The following is a 19,053-nucleotide window of genomic DNA, read 5'->3' as shown; positions in this document are numbered from 1 at the left end:
CATATCTGCAGTGGCCTCCTGATTTCTCGCCTTGGAGTCTGGGGGTGGGAGTTGGGGGGGAAAGCCTGGTGAGGGCGTTTTGGTGGAGGGGGGGTGGGCTCTCCTGTTTCTTGCCCCTTCCCCCACCCACCCACTCCTCACCTAGCATCTTCCACAGTGGCTCCCCTCTTCCTCTTGCCTTTTTTTTTTTCTTAAGATTTTATTTATTTATTCATGATAGACACAGAGAGAGGCAGAGACATAAGCAGAGGGAGAAGCAGGCTCCCCACCGGGAGCCCAATACGGGACTCGATCCCAGGACCCCAGGATCACACCCTGAGCTGAAGGCAGATGCTCAACCACTGAGCCACCCAGGTGCCCCCTTTTGCCATTCTTATGCCTTGACCCTTTCCCCCTCCCTCATGCAGCCTTCCTGGTGAGTCTCCCAAATGCCTTCTTCCCTACAATGCCACACAGGCCACTCCCATGTGCAGCAACACACACCTGTGCACATGCCTCCCTTCAGATCCTTGGCTGCCCAAACCTCAGGCCTACTCTCCATTAACGTCACTGACACTGCTCTTGCTCTGTGCAGCTGTGGGTACCCTGCAGGGTTGGGGGTAGGGTGGAAAGCACCGCCCAGCGGGCACTGGGAGTCCCACGCATGGCTGACCGGGGGTGGGGGTGGGGGGGCTGGTGAGGAGTACCTGGAAGCCTCTCAGCAGGGCCTCTCCCTGGGCAAACATAGAGGGTCATCTGGCCTCTCCTCCCTCCTCAGAGCTCACTCTGAGCTCCCCCAAAAGAGCAAGAAGCAGGACAGTTCAAGAAGGGTCTCTGAGCCTGCCCTGAGGGCCTGAGAGAGGAGAGGAAGGGCTCTGGCCTTTCTGTCCCCGGGAAAGGGGGAGGCAGCAGACCTGCCCTCAGAAGAGCTTCCCCAGGGCCCTCGGAGAGCTGCAGTCAGGCACTTACAGGGTGTTGTCATGCAGGCAACAGACCCTGACCCTGACCCTGACCCTGTGGGGTATGTACCAGGTCGCTCTTGGCCTTCCAAGTCCTCATAATCCCTCCGTGCAGAGTGGCCTGGCAGGTGACTCTTCCCATTCCCTGCATCCTGCCCATTCCTTATCCCTTTAAAAAATTTTTACTTCCTCTGCCTCATTATCTCCCTCCCTTCCCTTCTGCCTCCCCTTCTGCCTGCCCTTCCCTCCTGCCTGCCTGAGAACCTGAGCACCCCCAGCTGACTGGTCAGCTCCCCAGGCTCAGGGAAGGGGGACAGCAGTGAGCAGTCACTGGGGACACAGAGGTCTCCAGAGAGTTGGAAGTCTGGAGTAGACCAGGTACCCGGAGACCTGGAGACAGGGAGAAGTTGAAGCTGTGCCACTCACCCACCCACCCAAGGTCTCGGGGCCTAAATCTCAAAGGCAGGAGGAAAGGCCCATATCCCTCCCTTGGGTCTCAGAGAAACAGAGTCAGAGAAGCCATCGTCAGCAATGCTAACACCATTGCTCTCATCAAGCAGTCATGAAGATTAATTGTGGCTTTTAATAATTCATCATTAGCACTTCTACCACAATCTGGACAGTGTAGAAAGGGAATTTGTCTCAAGTGGTTAAGAAATTATGACAAATAAATGAAGGTTTCTTCATATGCAAACTACCCGAACTGTGTGGCAACTGCTGGGTGATGCCTTGGTGATGAGGCCCATCTACCCAGGCCTCCAGCCCCCAGGGTGCGGGGGCGGGAGAGGGCTCTGCACTGACTTAGCCCATCCTCCACTGCACCCCCCCCTCCTGGGGGCAACCAAGGCTCTACCTGGCTGCTACCCACCTGTCCCTTCTCACCGTCCCCTTCCTTGCCCACACCGGTCACACCAGCCAAAAAGGTGACCACAAATCCCAGGTGTGTACTACACTTTCCACTTCCAGGCCTTTCTTGATGCCTCTTCCTCTACCTCCTCATTGGCCCGCCCACCCCAGGCCTGGTTTGTCCCCTCTGAATTTCCACAGATCTCCACATCTACAGAATTAATTTTAGTCCTAACAGTAGACACCGTTGCGCCGTTTTATGCTTTCGCAGTTCCCTGTTGTGTCCTCCAGGCCCAGCGGGGCTGACTGAGGCCAGAGACCAGTGTGCCATGCAGGGCTGAGCACTGGACCCCGCTTGGAGACTGGGGAGACGAGAGCGAGAACGTGAGGTAGGAAGGGGGGGCTTTCAGGGAGCGGTGGGTGCCTGTGTGAACCAGAGTGAGCGGGCGTGAGAGGAGGAGCAATGAAAACCAGCTCACGTGGGAGAGCAGACAGCCTGGAAGGCCCTAGGCCAGTGCTTTCTGCAACCTGGAAGTGCACTCTCCCTATGCTGTCCCATACCGTAGCCACTAGCCACACATGGGTGTGCCACTGAAGAACTCAATTTTTGATTGCATTTAACTGTAATTAATTTTCTTTAAGATTTTGTTTATTTATTCATGAGAGACACACAGAGAGAAGCAGAGACACAGGCAGAGGGAGAAGCAGGCTCCATGCAGGGAGCCTGATGTGGGACTCGATCCCAGGACCCCAGGATCACACCCTGAGCCGAAGGCAGACGCTCAACTGCTGAGCCACCCAGGGGTCCCTAACTGTAATAGTTTTAAGAACCGCAAGTGGCTAGTGGCCACCACATTGGGCAGCACGTCTCTAGACACACGAGTATGTCTCTTACTATATAGGTACAAATGTACACACAGAGACACAAGTGTATGTGTGTGCACAGTGTGTACACACACGCATATGAGGGCACATGAGGTGACGCCGTGTGTGGCAGGGGTGTGCTGGGCAGCTCTGAGCCTGTGTCATGTGGTACAAGGCCAGAATGTGGTTTCAGTGTGTGTGCAGGACAGGAGGGGAGGGGGACAAAGGGGCCATTGTACCACATTCCCAACTCAAGCCCTCCTCTCTGCTGACATCACCACTGCCCTAAATAGAGCTGCCCAGACCCGCTCCCCCAGGCCCTGGCTGCCCCCTGCATGGTGCATGGCGCCGGCTGTTCCACTGCTGCTCCCCGGGACTCACCTCTGTCTCCTTTCTGAGGAGATGGGCCACATTCCTAGGGCTGATTTCTCAGGCAACTTCAGATGGAAAATTCTAGAAAGGAAGGAGGTTTCATCTGGATTTTTTATTTTTGCCGCTTTCTCAGAATCCCGAGTCCCTTCTGTGGTATGAGTCCATTTCCTGGCAGGATTTTTTTATGACTGAAATATGGCATCCTCCTTTTTTTGGGTCAGTTCTTCACCCTCCGCTGCCCCAGAGCCTTCAAGACTTTCCTGGATGGATATGGGTGAGGTTGGGGAGGGGAGAGGTTGGGGGCAGCCGCCGAGCTGGAGTATAGGAGCCTCAGGCAACGGCGGGGGTCTGTGGGGTTGTGTGCAGAATAGGAGAGTTAGTGTGGGGCTGTGCTCAAAACCAGGACCCACAGTGGAAAGCTGCTTGGGGACTGTGAGTGTGGGAGACTGTATGAATGGGTGAGGTGGATGCCACCCAGACATCCCTGTGTGCATGAGAATGTGTCTCACTCTCTGCTGCCCCATAAACAAGTGTGTCGTGGTCAGAGGGGCCCCACACGTGTACAGGTGTGTTGGGGATGGGTGAGTGGGGGGGTCTGCATATATGAGGACCGCTTCCACACACATATAGCAGCAGAGGAGATGCTCTGTGAACTGAGAAGGTAAGGGTCTAGCAGTAGGGACGTGTGTGGGCATAGGTGTGACAGAGGACATAGGAGGGCCTGCAGATGGGTGGGGGCAGCTGAACAGGGAGGAGTTGAGGAAAAATCAGGAGTGGGTGGGTATGGGGGACCACCACCCTAAAGTGCCAGGGCCAGTGGAGCCCTCTCAAGGATGAGCACTGTCTCTGTCCTCTTCCTGGTATGTGCTCCAGAGGGTACCAAGTAGAGCAGAGAGATGTCCACGGATTGCGCGGCAAGACCCAGGAAGAAAGATGGCCCTGATCTAGCAGGGTAATCAGACCCTTCTGCACACAGAGATTTCAACGCCTTTGCAGAGCACGTGCACAGCAAGGCCCAGAGGGAGGTGAGTTTGGTGTGTGCAGGCGGGGGAGAGTGAGGTTTTCTCTGCATAAGGCAGTGGGAGGAAAAGGAGGATGGGGTGGGATGGGGACTAAAGCACATTTTAGAACCAGAAGACCACACATTCAAGTTCTAAGTGTCTTCACTGTTGTGGCACCATCTCCCACCCCCTGCAACTCCTCAAGGCTTTAGAAAACTCATGCATGCATAGAGGTCTGGTACCAGCAGGTGGTTCTGGAGAAAGTGAGGAAAGAGGCCGAGTTCTGGGTTTGGGTTGATCTGGAGTGGAGATAAAGGAAGAGCTGTGAAATGGGCGCTGCGCAGTAAAGATAGTATGTGAGCCACGGACGTGATTTTTCATTTTCTAACAGCCATATTAAGACAACAAAAAAGAAACAGGCGAGGTTAATTGTAATAACATATTTTATTTAACCCACATATCCCAAAATTTCATTTCACTGGCCAGCAGACCAGTGCCAGGAAACATGGAAATTTCAGCCTCCACCCCAAACTTACAGGGAGAGCATGAAGACTTCACAGGGCACAGAATGTAAATGGAGCTCACTTAATCTGGATCTTAGTGGGCAGGGGGACCCCATGGGCCTCTGGCTTGGGAGTGGTCACTCAAGAGTTCCTATGTAATAATGTCTCCTTTCTCAGGAGCTGCCAGATGCCAGGTACTCGTCTGGGGCTCACAAATCCTCCCAACAGCCCCCAGGCAGTTATGATTAACGTCTTATGAGTAAACGAACTGTCAGAGCCATGATTTGAGTCCTGCTCACTCTGAGCCCAAATCCCAACAAACACACCCTATAAATGCTGTGTGTGTGTGTGTGTGTGTGTGTGCGTGTGTAAAGAGCCAGGGAGACACAGGCCCCATGGGGCAGGGCCCTGTGTTCTCACTCAGGCATGGATCCTCCTCCCAGACTGAGATGTTGAGGGAACGTCTAGGGTCAGGCCACCATGGGGCTCTGTTTAGGGTGAAGGTGGGGGCCCCCTCACACTAGATTGCAGGGTAGCGCTTGCTGTGGGACTGGAGGAGCCAAGGGTGGAGCAGGGCATGTAGCTGAATCTCGGTGGGGCAGGGGACACTGTGGCTATTTTTCCTTGGCTATAGACTGTGGGGGGTGACTGCTCTGGAGCCTCATCCCTCAGCGAGAGGAGAGGTGCTGAGTCCAGCAGTGCCTTTGCCACGCTCTGCCAGGGGCGCCTGGGTGTGCGCGTGCGTGTGCCTGGGCACGGCTCAGTGTCCTCTGCAGTCACGCCATCCTCCCAGCTACTTGTCTGGGCTGCTTCCTCCCAGGCCAGCAGCCAGGCTCCCGTGTGCTCCTCGGAGCCAAGATGTCAAGGCAAAGCCAGGCAGCAGAGGGAAGCAAGGGGCTGGCTGAGGAACTCTCCCAGCCCTGGCTACCTGGGCAGGAGGGCAGAGACCAGATGAGGGCAGCCCCTGCCTCAAGGGGGCAGCGATCGGGGAAGAGCACCCCGGGAGAGCAGCCTGGCAGTCTAGAGCCTCTGGCCTGAGCACATTCTGTGCAGCTCCAAGTTTCGGCCAGATGAGGGGCCTCAAGGCAAAGGAGGAAATGAAGAGACAGAGGCACTGTCTTGTCAGAGGACACGTGTGGTTAGGGGGTGGCCACCCCAACAGGCACTCAGTCAAAAACATTTACTGAGCACCTCCCAAGTGCCTGCCTCCACAAATGCTTATGGGATAACTAACAACTAACTAACTAACTAACTAACTAACTAACTAACTAACTAACTAACAGGTGTGGGATGCCCAGCAGGCAGGGTGACAGGAACATAATGTTAAAAGTGCTAGCGATGGCCTTGGGCATCTTCTTTGCCCAGAAAGGAGGAACAACTTTCTTAAGAGCTCTGAGCACACCCAGACCGGAGTACCCCCTCCAAACATCTTTCCTGAGCACCTGCTATGTGCAGGCACCCCAGTGCCCCCATCCACAGTGGGGGCACAGAATCCTGCCCTCCTGGATTTTATATCTGGAGGTGGAGCTTATATCTAGGGTAAGAAGCCAGCCTAGAACAAGGCACAGGGAGGGTACACAGTGCTCTGGAAACAGGAGAGCTGGAGGGGGCTCTCTGAGGAGCTACCATTTGGGCAAAGACCAGGACAACTGCGATGGGGGGAGTTGTGTGGGTGGGGTGTGGAGGGGGCAGGGGGATCCCGGCAGAGAGAACAGCATGGGCAAAGGCCCCGGAAGCAGGCGCGTGTTAACGAGGCAGTGTGGCTGCAGTGGGCGTGTGAAGAGTAGGAATGAGGTCAGAGGGCTGGGCAGGGCCAGCAGGCCTGGGTCATGTGTGTGGGTCTTACTCTCAGTGTGACCAGAAGGTGTTGGAGAGTTAAAAGCTGCAGGGGTGGGGGGTGAGATGTCCTGATCTTTCTTCTCAAAGGATGGGCCTGGCTCCTGCTGGAGCTGAGACTGGAGGGGCAGGAAGGCAAGGGTGCTGTTGCAGGGGCCCAGGAGCCAGATCCTGGAGCTGCACCGGGAAGACGACAGTGGAAGCCATGAGAAGTGGATGGATTCAGGACACACGTGAAGGTGGGGATTCCGGGGAATGAAAGAAAGGGGAGGGGTCTGAGGGGACGCTCACCACCCCCTTGCCTGTACATTTCTGAACACCCGGATGTGATATTCAGAAACTTAGCCGTCCTCAAGGGTCCTTGGCCCAGGAGGCACCCCTCCTTAAGACTGGGGGCTGCCTTCTCCATCAGCCCCAAGCCTGGGCCCCTATCTCCAGGTAAGGAAAAATTCCACATGCAGCTGCCCATCTCTACCACCCCCTTGGGGGAAGGAGAGGGATAGTTGAGAGTCAGCTCCAGGACAGTGGGTGGATCCCAGGCCAGGTGGGTTGAACTCTAAAAGAGATTTCGAGATCACCATAAAGTTGTCTTGTCCTGGTTTGGATTTTCTTGGAGTTGCCCCCCAGATCCAGGGGCCTGAGACTTAGACCCTAAATCCTTGTTCCTCTGCTATGCCTCCTTTTTCTGGGTCCCTTCTTGGGCCTAAATCTGGCTTGTCCTCCCAAGGGAGTGGTCAGATGTGAGACTGGGTGTGGCTCAGAATGTCAGTGGGCAGGGGCCCAACTGGTCTGGTGCAGATATAACCACCTGGGAGAAACAAGCCAGGGCCTCTTCCTAGTCAGCGGAGCTCTCCAGGGCCAAGCTGGTGACACTCAGCTCAACAAAAGTTCCAGGTCATGCGGTGTCCTCTGACCTCTGCCCGGCCCCTGGAGAGGCCCACCAATAAGGGGTCATTGAGCCCAGGCATTCAGGGTCGCTTATCCTGACCCCTCTCTCCATGTACAGACTGGACCCCTCATAGCATGAGTTACAAAGGGGCTCCTTCCCCTCCAGGATCTAGTTAAGTAAGAGCCTGGACCTATTGCTTCCAGAATCCTTCAGCCCTCCAGAAGGCAGCATGGAGGTGGGCACACCAGGTTCTGAGCCAAACTCTGCCACTTGCTTGCTCTGTGACCTTAGCTAAGTTGCTTACTCTCCCTGGGCCTCGGTCTCCTCCTCTATAAAATGGGAATGATGACCAGTAATCCCTCACTGTCAGGTTCTGTTGGAGGAATAAGACCAGGGCCACAGATAGCAGGTCCTTCCCTCTTTCTTCCAGAGAGGTTGAGAAAACAGCAAAATGCCCAGAGTCCAAAGGGCAGGCTGGTAGCCCCTGGCTGACTCTGAGGGCTCCCAGAAGGCAGAAAGGGAACCTGAGGCAGCAAGTGCCAGTCAGAGGCTGCTGAGAAGAAGGCGCCGGTAACAACAGGTGTGCAGAGCTGCAGCTCTTTATTCCAGGGGTCTTGACCCTCAACCCCCTCACCTTCCCATGCCACCATCTCTCTGCTTGTTCCAAGCCTGGGGGCCATCAGGCCAGGAGCCAGAATCCTGAGGAAGGATGTGGCTGTGGGTGAGCTGCTCTGTGGGAGGCGGGGAGAGAGGCAGAGGAGGCTGGGGCTGGAACTGGAACAGCAGAGGGAGGGGGTGAGGGGCTGTGATGCCCAGGCCTTGGTCCTCCTGCCTCCTCCCCACCCCAGCCCTTCGACCATTTGACATGGGGGGCGGGGACATAGCCCTGGCCCTGCAGAACAACCCTCACGGCTGCCTCAGAGGAGCAGGAAGGTCTGCTGACCCCTCTCTTTGACCTCCCCTTCCCCACCATCGGCCCCAGCCCCCAGACAGGAGCCACGCTGTTCCCAGATATGAGGCTGACACCACTCTGCCAGACCCACCTGCATGTCCCCTCAGTGCTGGTCCAGGATGAGGGGCACCTGGGCGCTGTCCACTCGCGGAGGCAGCCGCTCGCCCGTGCGCACGTTGAACATAGGCAGCGTGGAGAGGGGCCGGGGCACCTCGCGGCTGGATGCCATCTGCCGCAGCTCCTCTGTGTTCCCGCGGATAGTGCAGTGGTGGACCATCTGGATGCTGGGGGCAAGGGCCGGCACAGTCGTCAGTCCCGGGAGCCAACTCCGCTGAGGCTCGGCGCGGCACTGCCTCTGAGCCACCCTGCAGTCCCTCCCCACCTGGTATGTAGGGGAAACTCACACACATGACGGATGAGGGGAAGACAAACAAGGAAGGTCTTTGGTGCCAGCTCAGTGTCCAGTGAGGAGGCATAGGCTGTGGGCACAGCCAGCCTGGATTCCAAGCTGTGTGTCCCTGGCAAGTTGCTGAACCACTCTGTGCCTCAGTGTCCTCAACTGTAAGATGGACATAATGCTAGAATCTGCCTCCTAGCACTGTGGTGGGAATTAAATGAGAAAAATGTTTAGAGAAGTGCCTGATGCCTGCTAAGAACTCCTGAGGTGCCAGCCATGAATAGGTACCCGCAGTGGATTGGTATTTCCAGAGGCCGGCGTTTGCTGGGGTTTATATTCCGATCACCTTCCCCGGTCCCTTCCAGCATTCAGCTCCCTCCCCAAATACTCGCTCCTACCATTGACCATCCAGTCTTCCCTGCCTCATCCCTCTTAGTCTGGCAAACTTCCCCCTCCATCTCTTCCCACCTCCTCCTCTGGCTCTGGGGTTGTTTCCTGCCAGGCTTCCATGGTCTCATCTTCTGGCTCCTCCCATCTAGCCTCCCTGGCCTTTGTACCCGGACCTCTCCCACCCCTCCCCAGCCTGCCCCCCACCACTGACTAGCTCTGGACACCAAGTCTTTGCTCTCTGGCTTTATTCCAGATCAAAACTCCATGAGGCCGACCCCAACATCTGCCCTCAGTGGGCCTGAAATCCCTGTGGCCGTCAGAAAGCCCTTTCTGAGCTCTCATGTCAGAAAGGAGACTTGCTTCTGTCTTCTCAGAAAGCTCAGCCTCATTCTCATTTGAGATCCTGACTAGCTTGCCTTCTGCTGCCTGGGGCAAGCTTCTGTTCATTCTGAGAAGTAGGGTAGCACGGTGTAACCCAACATCAGGACTTGCTTTGAATATAAATGTGAGTCCTGCTACTTACTGGCTGTGTGATCTTATGCAAGTCACTTAACTTCTCTGTGCCACTATTTCCTCCATCGTAATGCAGTTTTTGTACATATTAAATGAGTTAATACAGGAAAAAACACTCCTGGTCAGCATCATAGCAAGTGGTAGCTAATATTATAGGAAGGCCAACGTTGCTATAATCATCATCAGCGTTATTTTATTATAGTAGGCCCACTGATGTGCTTGACCTCTAGTAAAGGGATGTTTCCAAGCCCCTTTACATGAATCCACCCACATTTGTGGGTCCAGCCTGGAGATATTTTCCTAGATTACCTGGTTGCCAGGTGAGAGATAGCAGGGACTCTTCATTACAAACAATAAGAATTAGTTTTCCTTGGGGCACCTGGGTGGTTCAGTCAGTAGAGCATCCCAATCTTGATTTTGGGTCAGATCATTATCTCAGGGTCTTGAGATTGAGCCCAAGTCAGGCTCCTGCTCGGCCAGGAGTCTGCTTCTCTCCCTCTTCTTTCCCTCTGCCCGCCCAACTCTCAAAACAAATAAAATCTTAAAAAAAAAAAAAAAAAAAAGAGGGATGCCTAGATGGCTCAATCAGTTAAGTGTCTGCCTTTGGTTTAGATCATGATCTCAGGGTCCTGGGATGGAGCCCCAGAGCCCCATATCATTGGGCTCCCTGCTCCGTGGGGAGCCTGCTTATCCCTCTCCCTCCGCCCCTCCCCCTGCTTGTGCTCTTTCCTGCATATATATATATATAAATTAGTTTCCTTAAAGGGGCCCCAGGCAGGGTGGAAGCTACCCCACTTGCCTCTGGGTTACTGATCAAATGGGGAAGGGGCCATGATCCCCACCCCAGTCCAAGTCTCTGTAGACACCAATAGCAGCTAGAGCCCAAGAGATTAGACTACAGGTCAGACTGGCTAGCTTCATGCTGAATGGGCCACATTCCTCCTGGGGGGAGTAGGACCAAGTCCTGTCTGGTTGGCGGGAGGAGGTGGAGTCACCCTCTAAGGCCAGGGGAGGATCAAGATGAGCTCTTGAGTCTGGAATTTGGCAAGCACAGTTGTCCAAAACACAATTTTCCATTCCCAGGCAAGGGGAGGCTGAGAGAGAAAGGAAGCAAGCAGCATATGGATGCTTAGGACTAGAGGCAGCCAGACAGGTAATGCCCTGGCAGGGGAAGGGCCTTAGTTAATGCCCCCCCTCACCACCACCCCTTGCCCCCAGCCCTGCATCTGGATCTCATTACTCTGGCAACACACACAGGTGGAAAATGTTCCCGGGACATTTTTCCAGAACAGGAGCAGAAGCCAGACCCACTGTTGCCTTCCACATCAGCACTTGGGCAGCTGAGAATGAATAGGCAGGCATTCCTATACACACACACACACACACACACACACACACATGCATGCACGCACACTCTCCCCACCACCAACACACACCCGTCGAGCCCTGTCTCTGACACATAGACCACAGAAGAGGGTCAGGCTGGAGGACTTTCTGACCAGCACGCTCTGATACAGGCAATAGAATCACAATTTGTGGATAATTTGGAAAACAGCAGACACTGAACAAGGAAAAAAAAAATTGAATTTGTAGAAATAAATCAACACAAAATCCAAACCATCAAGGGCTAATGTGGCACATGGTAAACCTGGTTATTGGTTCAACATTGACGGAGGAAGCAGATTTTCCTGATAGCTTCAGAGCTGCCAAACCAAGCCAGGAAAGCTGGCCATGATGGAAATAACTGCTCAGAAGAGAATTTCCACAATGGCAGAAGATGTAATTGATCAAATTTGGCATAGACCAAAAAAATTGAGGAATAAAATGTTCCTTGAAAAACTTACATGGAAAATCACTCATCCCAATGGGAAAAAGTTCTATCAAATAAAAATGAAAAACAAACAAACAAACAAAAAACAACCGGGATCCCTGGGTGGTGCAGTGGTTTGGCGCCTGCCTTTGGCCCAGGGCGCGATCCTGGAGACCCGGGATCGAATCCCACGTCGGGCTCCCGGTGCATGGAGCCTGCTTCTCCCTCTGCCTGTGTCTCTGCCTCTCTCTCTCTCTCTCTCTCTCTCTCTCTCTGTGACTACATTAATTAAAAAAAAAAAAAAAAACCAAAGCAGAGCCTTTCCACTGCTTTGTGATCAAAAGTGACCAAGGAATCAAATTGACCTAGGGAGATCAAGGAATTACATTTTTGTTCACTCTGGAAAATGTTATCCCTGTAAAAAATTCATAAATGTTGGTATAAATCTGATTCTACAAATGTTTGTATTCTTCAACCCAGTGGGTTGAGATGGCAGGTTTAAAATGGAGGGTCTCAGGAGGGTGGCTGGGGGCTCAGTCAGTTAAGTGCTCGACTCTTGATTTCAGCTCAGGTCATGATCTCGGGGTCCTGAGATGGAGCCCTGTGTCAGGCTCTGCGCTCAGTGCAGAGTCAGCTTGTCTGCTCCCCCACCCAGCTCTCTATCTCTCTCTCAAATAAATAAATCAATAAAATCTAAAAAAAACAAAAAACCACAACCAACCCTGGGGTCTCAGAATACCCTGAAATCAGCCAATGAATACATTTCTAAACACACATGCGCCTGCATCAACACGCCATGTGGGGTCCACCCATCCACCCACACAGCCTCAGCCCTTCTTCCTGGGGCACCTGACTTGTCAGATGCCCACACTATCTGGCAACTCCCGTGCACACCTCCCAGATGGGAACAATGGGACCACTGTGACCCTCGCAGGATTCTAGTGGCCTCACAATGTCCCCCTGAGGTCACTGCAGAGATAATCTTGCCACCCCCTGCACCTGAGACACAAGTCTGCTGAGGCCAGCTGAGGGTAATCATCCCTGGTCCTCCTCTGGCCACCCAGGGGAAGGCTCCGAGGGAACCAGGAACAGAGACTTGCCTCATCCACGAAGAGCCACCCAGTAGAGACTTCCAGCCGCCACCCTGGAGGTCCCTGCGCCTAGTTCCCTCCACCCGCCCCAGGGAGAGATGCAGAAAGACACTTTGGTACCACCCCCATCTGCACCTGTGGTCTCCAACACTGTGCAGGGTGCGAGCCGGCAGGCCAGCGTATCTGGGACCCCCAGCAAGAGCGAGAATGGGCACTGCACCAGCCCCAAAGCCCACCGGAAGCCCAGCATATCCAAGGTGATCCTGGGGGTCGTGGAGGACAAGGGGATGCACAATCCTGTGACTCTAGCCACCCTGAAGAAGGCGGTCGCCACCACGGGCTACAACATGACCCGGAATGCTTGGCGCTTCAAGCGAGTGCTCAAGGGGCTAGTGGACAAGGGCATTCTCAAGCAGGTGACTGGCAAGGGGGCCTCGGGCTCCTTCCGCATGAGCAAGAAGTTTGCCTCCAAGTTCAAGTTCAGGACCCAGAGACAGCACCGGTCTGAGCAGCGCCGGTCTGGGCAGCGCTGGCCTGGGCAGCACCGGCCTGGGCATCGCCGGCCTGGGCAGCGCAGGTTGCTAGCAGGCTCCCAAAGGGGGCACAAGCGACTACACAAGAGGGTTCGCAGGGTGGCCAAATGCCGCCGCAATTAACAGGGCAGGCCAGGCAAGGAGGAGGCAGGGTGCCAGGCCCGCCACAGGCTCAGTGCAGTGAGAATAAAAGGAGCCTAACTTATCTCATACCTGCCTCCTGGAATCTTTGGGGTTCAAGGGAAGGGGAGTGGAAGGAGGCTTGGGACAGGGGAAAGGTAAAGCCGGGTTGGTGGGGAGGGTGTGGAAACCTGAGCAAAAGAGTAAGATGAATTTGGCCAGGGCTGGAGGAATTGAAAGCATATGACATCACATGGAGAAACCAGGGCCAGAGAGCGTCCCACTGATTGTGTGGCATAACCCAGCCTGGAACCATACATAGTGTCTTACTCAGTGACGTGTATGTGTGTGCGTGTGTGCACATGTTGTGCATGTGTGTGGGCATGCAGCCTCAAGTTGCTTCTTAAACCCTCTCCCCCTTAGGGTGGCAGCAGACCCCTACACCCGGCTGGGTCCTTTCCCATGCCCCATCCCAGATTAGGGTCCTCTAAGACCAGAAAATGAGAAGGCCAGGCCAGGATAGGTCAGGCGCCGCAATCAGCCAGCCCAGAGCTGGAGCTCAGAGGCCAGGCATGGCTCCCATCATCCCAGAGTAATCTGTGCTTGTCTGCACTGCTCATGGAGTCTAGGGGTGCTCCCACCCAGCCCCCAGCTTTCCCCTACTCACTCAGAGGTGGCCAGGTCTCTCTTCAGCCTGTGGAAAAGTGAGGGAGGGTAATAGTTATTATCCGCAACCCCCTCCTGGTTCCAGGCCAGACAAGAGGTCCCCATTTCTTTCCTGGCCAAGGACTCCGCTCCCTGAGGGGGTCTGTGTCCCCAGGGAGCACAAGTGCCACAAGGAGTCCCATGGATGTGAGCACCAGCCACAGTACCCTCCCCACCCTCTGTCCCCCATACTCACTGTCCCTCTCGCCGGCAGCACATGATGTAGGCCAGCAGCAGAGTGAGAAGCAGAGCCACCAGCAGTGGCACCAGGAGGGTGACCAGTGCATCAGTGAGGAAGTCTCGGGCTGTGGCCTCAGTAGGTGGGCAGAAGAACGGGTCAATCTCCAGGATCCCATCGCCTAGGGTAGGCATCTCATCCGCAGGCTCTGGCACTGACTTATCCACCTGCTCAGAGAGCCCAGGGCTAACCTAGGAGCAGTTGGCTGGACACAGAGACCCCCGGGGGACAGGGCAGGGGTGCCCCATACAACCACAGGGTTTCCTTCTGCCTGCCTCCCCCAGCTTGAGCGAGTTAGGAGGACAAGCACTGGACTAGGACCCCAGAGAGAAGGTCGAGGAGAGGCAGGTCTGTACAATGGTTAGAGCACACCTCTAAGGCCCTACTGTGTAAGTTTGAATCCTGATTCAGGCAGGTGCTGTGCTGGATGACTTACCTCCAGGTGACTCCTCTCCCTCACCTGTAAAGTCAATGGTAATAGTGGTACCTGTCTCTGGAGCAGTGGTGAGGGTAAAACATGTTGATTGGATAGTGCCTCGCCCACGGCAAGTGCTCAAAGATGTTGTTGATTGAGTTGAACAGAGGACTCTAGGGGTTCCCAGACTGGGGAGTCAGGGTCTCTAAGGACCCCAGATCCTCAGATAATTGTGCTCAATATCCCAAAAAGCAGTAGTGAGCATCTCTGGTTTATAACTTGGGAGTGAGAGCTATCTTTTCCTTGTCGCAGGCAGATTTGCTAGGTGACACCTTAGAAGGAAGCAGACAGAACTGCCCCAGAGTGTCCCGTGGTGGGAAAAGGATTTTTGGAACTGCCCTATGGAAGTGATGGTTCTAGCTGCTGGGTTGGGCCCACCTGCCACTTCTGGACCTGGAGAGCCCTTTTCTGGATTATGGACTCTGTCGCCCCCTTATGGGATGAGATGGAAATTCAGTGTGCGTGCTTGTGTGTGTGTGTGTGTGTGTGTGTGTGTGTGCGCGTGTGTGTGTGTGTGTGTGTAATCAGAAAGAAACAGGAATAGAGATGGAGTGGGAAGAGGGGTACGGAGGAGATTGCGATGCCCTCTCCCCACCCCCGGAACCAGGATCCCTCCTCACCAGGGTCACATTGCACCAGTCAACACGGAAGTAAGGTGCCAAGGTGTCATAGCAGGACAGAAGTGGAGGCTGACCCTGGGCACAGCGAGCGTGGCTGTCAGGAGATGCCACCATCTTCAAGCAGGTGGAGAAGGGTGAAGCAGATCCCACCTTGATGTAAACCCTGGGCCCAGATAGAAGCCACAGTTAGCATACTGGGAGGGGGGTGCCATTGGGCACTGGAGATTTGGGGTTACAGGGCCACTTCTGAGACCTGGGTTATGATGAGAGTACACAGAGCACCCCAGTCTTCTAGGAGGCCTAACACTCCCAGGAATGTCTTTTGATGGCTGGATCTTTTATGTCCTCATGGGATATCAGGGAGTATAGAGTTTAGGGTAATTACGGTTTGGGCCCAGGAAGGGCAAAAAGATGAAGGGGTGGCTGGAGGAAAGTGGACAGTGATGTGACACTGGGAGATACATTTGGGTGTGAAGGTGCACGAAGGTGCTCCATGCCCCACCACCTGGAAGGCCAGCTGCCACCACCTCCTCCAGAAAGCCCTCCTGGTCACACACTTACCCTTCCTTGCGACCCTCAATGGGAAGGGGGACGCGGCCGCCACGGTCCAAGGCAGAGGTAATGTTGAGTAGCTGGAGCTCCCCTGGCTCCCAGAGCCCTCCCAAGGATGTGAGGAAGCGACTGGCAGGCACTGAGGGCAGCACCTCCTCCACATCATGGCTGCACACCAGGAACTCAGCTTGGTATGGCAGCAGGGGGCCTGGAAATGCCAGGCTGGCACTTGAGGCTGCACGGAGTACTGCACGGATCCTTCCCAAGACTCGCCCCATTTGAACTCCTCCCTACGCCCCATCAGACTCTTTCCTTCCTCCCTAACTTCCCATCCCTCACAGGCCCCAAGTGCCCTGCCCACAGCCTCAACCACTTCCCAAGGCCCCACAGACTGTCAGCACGACAGCCAAGAATACAGCTCAAGCCTTTCCAGGATGCCTTGCTCCCGCTATTCCCACTTGCGAGTGTCCCCTTCACACACACCCCTTCCCTCCTTCCAAGGGAAATCCCCCAGGAAGGGCATTGAGGGGGTAGAGGTGGGGCGGTGGTGCGGTGGGGCTAGTAGTACCTTCTGGGTCCCCAATCAACAGCACCAGCCTCTGCCGGGTGGTGTCAAAGCTGTTCCGATTGTAAGCTGTGACCTGATGGGGTAGAGGGAAGAGGGTGGAGGGATGGGTTGAGGGGAGAAACAAAGAGGGGACTGAGATACCCACAAATTAGAGGCATCTAAATTATGTAAATAGACAGGCGCAGATGCCCACATGGGACAGAGCCACTGGGGTCCCTGCTGGTACCTCAATGACCTGGCGCCCACGATCTTCTGGAGTGGGGGTGCCATAGAGGAAGCCAGGCTGGTGGGAGCTGCGCTGGGTGTAGCGGAGCCACCGAGGCAGGTCTGGGTATCCTTGGAGGTGGGCGTGGTAGGTGATTGGGACAGTGGAGGGGACATCTGGTAGAAGGAAAGAGGGTTGGAGAAGTGAGAGGAGGCTTCATTAGCCCCCGGCCAGGTACCATCAGCCCACTCGATGCCCTTCAGACCCCTCTCACCAACATGCTCAGGAAGATGCAGGAAGGTTTCCCGGTCCAAGGTGTGCACAAAGACACGGCCCACAAGAGGCTGCAGGGTGGTCTGCTGGGCCTCGGTGTCCCCTCGCCCTGCCAAGAGACCTGTGGGGACCCCACAACCCCCAAACCCACGCATCAGCCTTAGTCCTGGGCAGGGAAGGGATAAGTTCCTGGTGCCCCTAAGAGACAGGAGAAGTGGTGGGAGGCCTCCAGGAAAGGACAGGGGGTGCCCTGGCTGTGCCACCCACTTGGATCAGTGACAGGACTTGACCTTTTTTGGTTTGAATTCATGGGAGCCGCCTCCCTCAGTCCTCATTTTAAGCTCCCTTTAAGGGGTCACACCAGGCAGGGACTGCTATCTGGCTAGGGGGTGTGTGGGGTGTGGGGGTGTGTATGCATGTTAAGGGTACTTGCAAAAAATCCCTAAAGAATACTGTGTCAGGGGTGCCTGGGTGGCTCAGGGGGTGAGGCATCCGACTCTTGATTTCAGTTCAGGTCATGGTCTGATGAGGGTCTCAAGATGAAGTCCCATGATGGGCTCTGTCACTCTAGGCTAGAGGCTGCTTAAGATTCTCTCTCCATCTCCCTCTACCCCTCCCACCACCTTCCCTCCCTGTGCATGCTTGGTCACCCTCTCTCTCTCAAAAAAAAATAATAAATACAAATTTTAAAAAAGAATGCTGAGTGTCTGGGAGGCTGGAGGGGAGGGGGGCACGGAACAAACTTTTGAGGAAGGTGGGTAGCCATTCGAGGACCCCTTCCAATTCCCCTAATACACAGCAGGAAAGGGGCCCACAAGAGAAGCCAATAAAAGCTAAGCAAATGGGATCCTAAGCCCCAGGAGAAGGACCTGCCCCAACGGGCCCCCACACCCTCCCAAGGCCAAATTTAGCCTGAGCCTAGAAAGGAGGCAGACCAGCCAGCCCATTAAAGGGCCAACGACACTCCGGGCCTGTGCCATCAGGCCCACCTTGGCCTCAGACACCCCATCAGTCAGAGCTCCCAGGCCCCCACATACCAGAGCCCCACGTCCAGCCTCATTTCCCTGGGCCTCCCGCTGGACACAGCATGAACACCCCAAAGTCCTCTGGCCCCTGCCCCAGACCCCTCCCCTGAGGGGCCTCTGTATTTCCACCTCTTCACCCCTAAATCCCATCCCTTTGTCCTGGGCCTATCCCAGAAGAAGGCCCCAACTTGCCCACAAGGAGAAGAATCCAGATTAGTGCTGCTGCCATGGCTGCCCCAGCCTGCCCAGGCCCTGAGAGTGACAGAGACAGGAGCAGGGGGGGAGGAGGGAGGGAGGCAGAGTGGGAGGGGACGAGGGAGGGGACAAGGGAGGGACGAGGAGAGGGAGGTGTCCCAGAGCAGCTGGCCCCAGCTTCTGCCAGTGGGTCCCTCCCCTTCCCCCCCAGAGCAGGCACTGAATCTGGAGTGGACACTCCCCTCACATGACAGGGTCCCTCCAATGATCCCCCCTTCACTGCAGTGGCCAGAGAACATTTTCTAAACCACCAACCTGACTCCCCAAGTCAGCCCTGAAAACATTAAGGGCTCCTATTGCCCTAAGTCCCCAGCTGTTGGTGGCTTTCAGACCCTGCCCGTACCTGGCCATCCTGTCCAGCCTCCCCTCCTGTCACCCTTGCCAACCAACCAACCACACACACACACACACACACACACACACACACACCCCATCCCAGGCTCCTGCCCAGCCTCTCTCTGCAGCCCCCTAGCTGCCATGCTCTCAGTCTTTTGCACAAGCCCTTCCCTCTGCTTGGAGTTCCCTTCCTGCCCTCGTGGGACCAGCAAACCGCCACTTGCCTAGCAAGCCTGAAGAGAGGCCTCCTCTCCTCTCTGAAGCCTTTTTGCTCTGGCTTCCTCCACTAGGCTGAGCTGGGCTCCCCCCGGGTCCCACAGTGCACAGCACTGTGGGGTGGACTGGAACCTTATTATCCTTGCATCCCGGACCTGGCACCGGTCCTGGCAACTAGCAGGTGTAGGGGGGACTAAGTGACAGCCTCCTTAACTGCACACAGAACAGCTGGCTGCCCACCTCCCCAGCTGTCATCCCCAGACCAATCACACTCGGCATGTACACCAGGTCTGGGAAGAGAGACAGCCCTGGACAGGATGAGCCAGGCAGACAGGGGAGCAAAAGAGGTGGCACAGGCTTGGAGGCCTGCCAGCTTGGATGCAATTCCCACCTTGACCCCTCCCTGGAGACGTTGGCCTTGAAGAGCTCAGCTGTCCTCTCTAGGCTCTGTTCCTACAACTACAACGTGGCAGAGATAGTGCTCACCTCTCATGTCCTTGTGAGTCCTTGTGACGAAGCCACAACATCAT

General features: G+C 55.3%; 1 protein-coding gene across 2 annotated transcripts; it reads right to left on the bottom strand.

Annotated features, from left to right (window-relative positions):
- Positions 1–7,832: 7,832 nt before the first annotated feature.
- On the bottom strand, positions 7,833–17,979 carry SGCA (sarcoglycan alpha). 2 transcript variants are annotated; one of them, XM_055336092.1, is made up of 10 exons: positions 17,909–17,979; positions 16,693–16,812; positions 16,440–16,594; positions 16,214–16,286; positions 15,655–15,853; positions 15,094–15,256; positions 13,957–14,168; positions 13,723–13,749; positions 8,293–8,485; positions 7,833–8,023 (listed from the first exon to the last, which is right to left on the bottom strand). In XM_055336092.1, exons 1-9 carry the CDS (start codon positions 17,943–17,945, stop codon positions 8,305–8,307), a joined length of 1,167 nt encoding a protein of 388 aa, XP_055192067.1. In that variant the 5' UTR covers positions 17,946–17,979; the 3' UTR covers positions 7,833–8,023; positions 8,293–8,304. The 2 variants fall into 2 exon arrangements, with proteins under 2 accessions (XP_055192067.1, XP_055192070.1); XM_055336095.1 differs by having other exon boundaries at positions 13,957–14,165.
- Between the last annotated feature and the right edge of the window lie 1,074 nt (positions 17,980–19,053).

This window comes from Nyctereutes procyonoides, unplaced genomic scaffold (assembly GCF_905146905.1).
Source record: "Nyctereutes procyonoides isolate TBG_1078 unplaced genomic scaffold, NYPRO_anot_genome, whole genome shotgun sequence".
Classification (NCBI taxonomy): Eukaryota; Metazoa; Chordata; class Mammalia; order Carnivora; family Canidae; genus Nyctereutes; species Nyctereutes procyonoides.
This window is presented reverse-complemented; position numbering and strand designations above follow the sequence as displayed.

Coding starts and splice junctions, on each gene's coding strand:
- SGCA (XM_055336092.1), bottom strand. CDS start 17,945: ATGGCAGCAGCACTAATCTGGATTCTTCTCCTTGTGG. Junction 15,257..15,654: donor ATTGAGGGTCGCAAGGAAGG/GTAAGTGTGTGA, acceptor ATCTGGGCCCAG/GGTTTACATCAAGGTGGGAT. Junction 14,169..15,093: donor ACTGGTGCAATGTGACCCTG/GTGAGGAGGGAT, acceptor GGGCTCTCTGAG/CAGGTGGATAAGTCAGTGCC.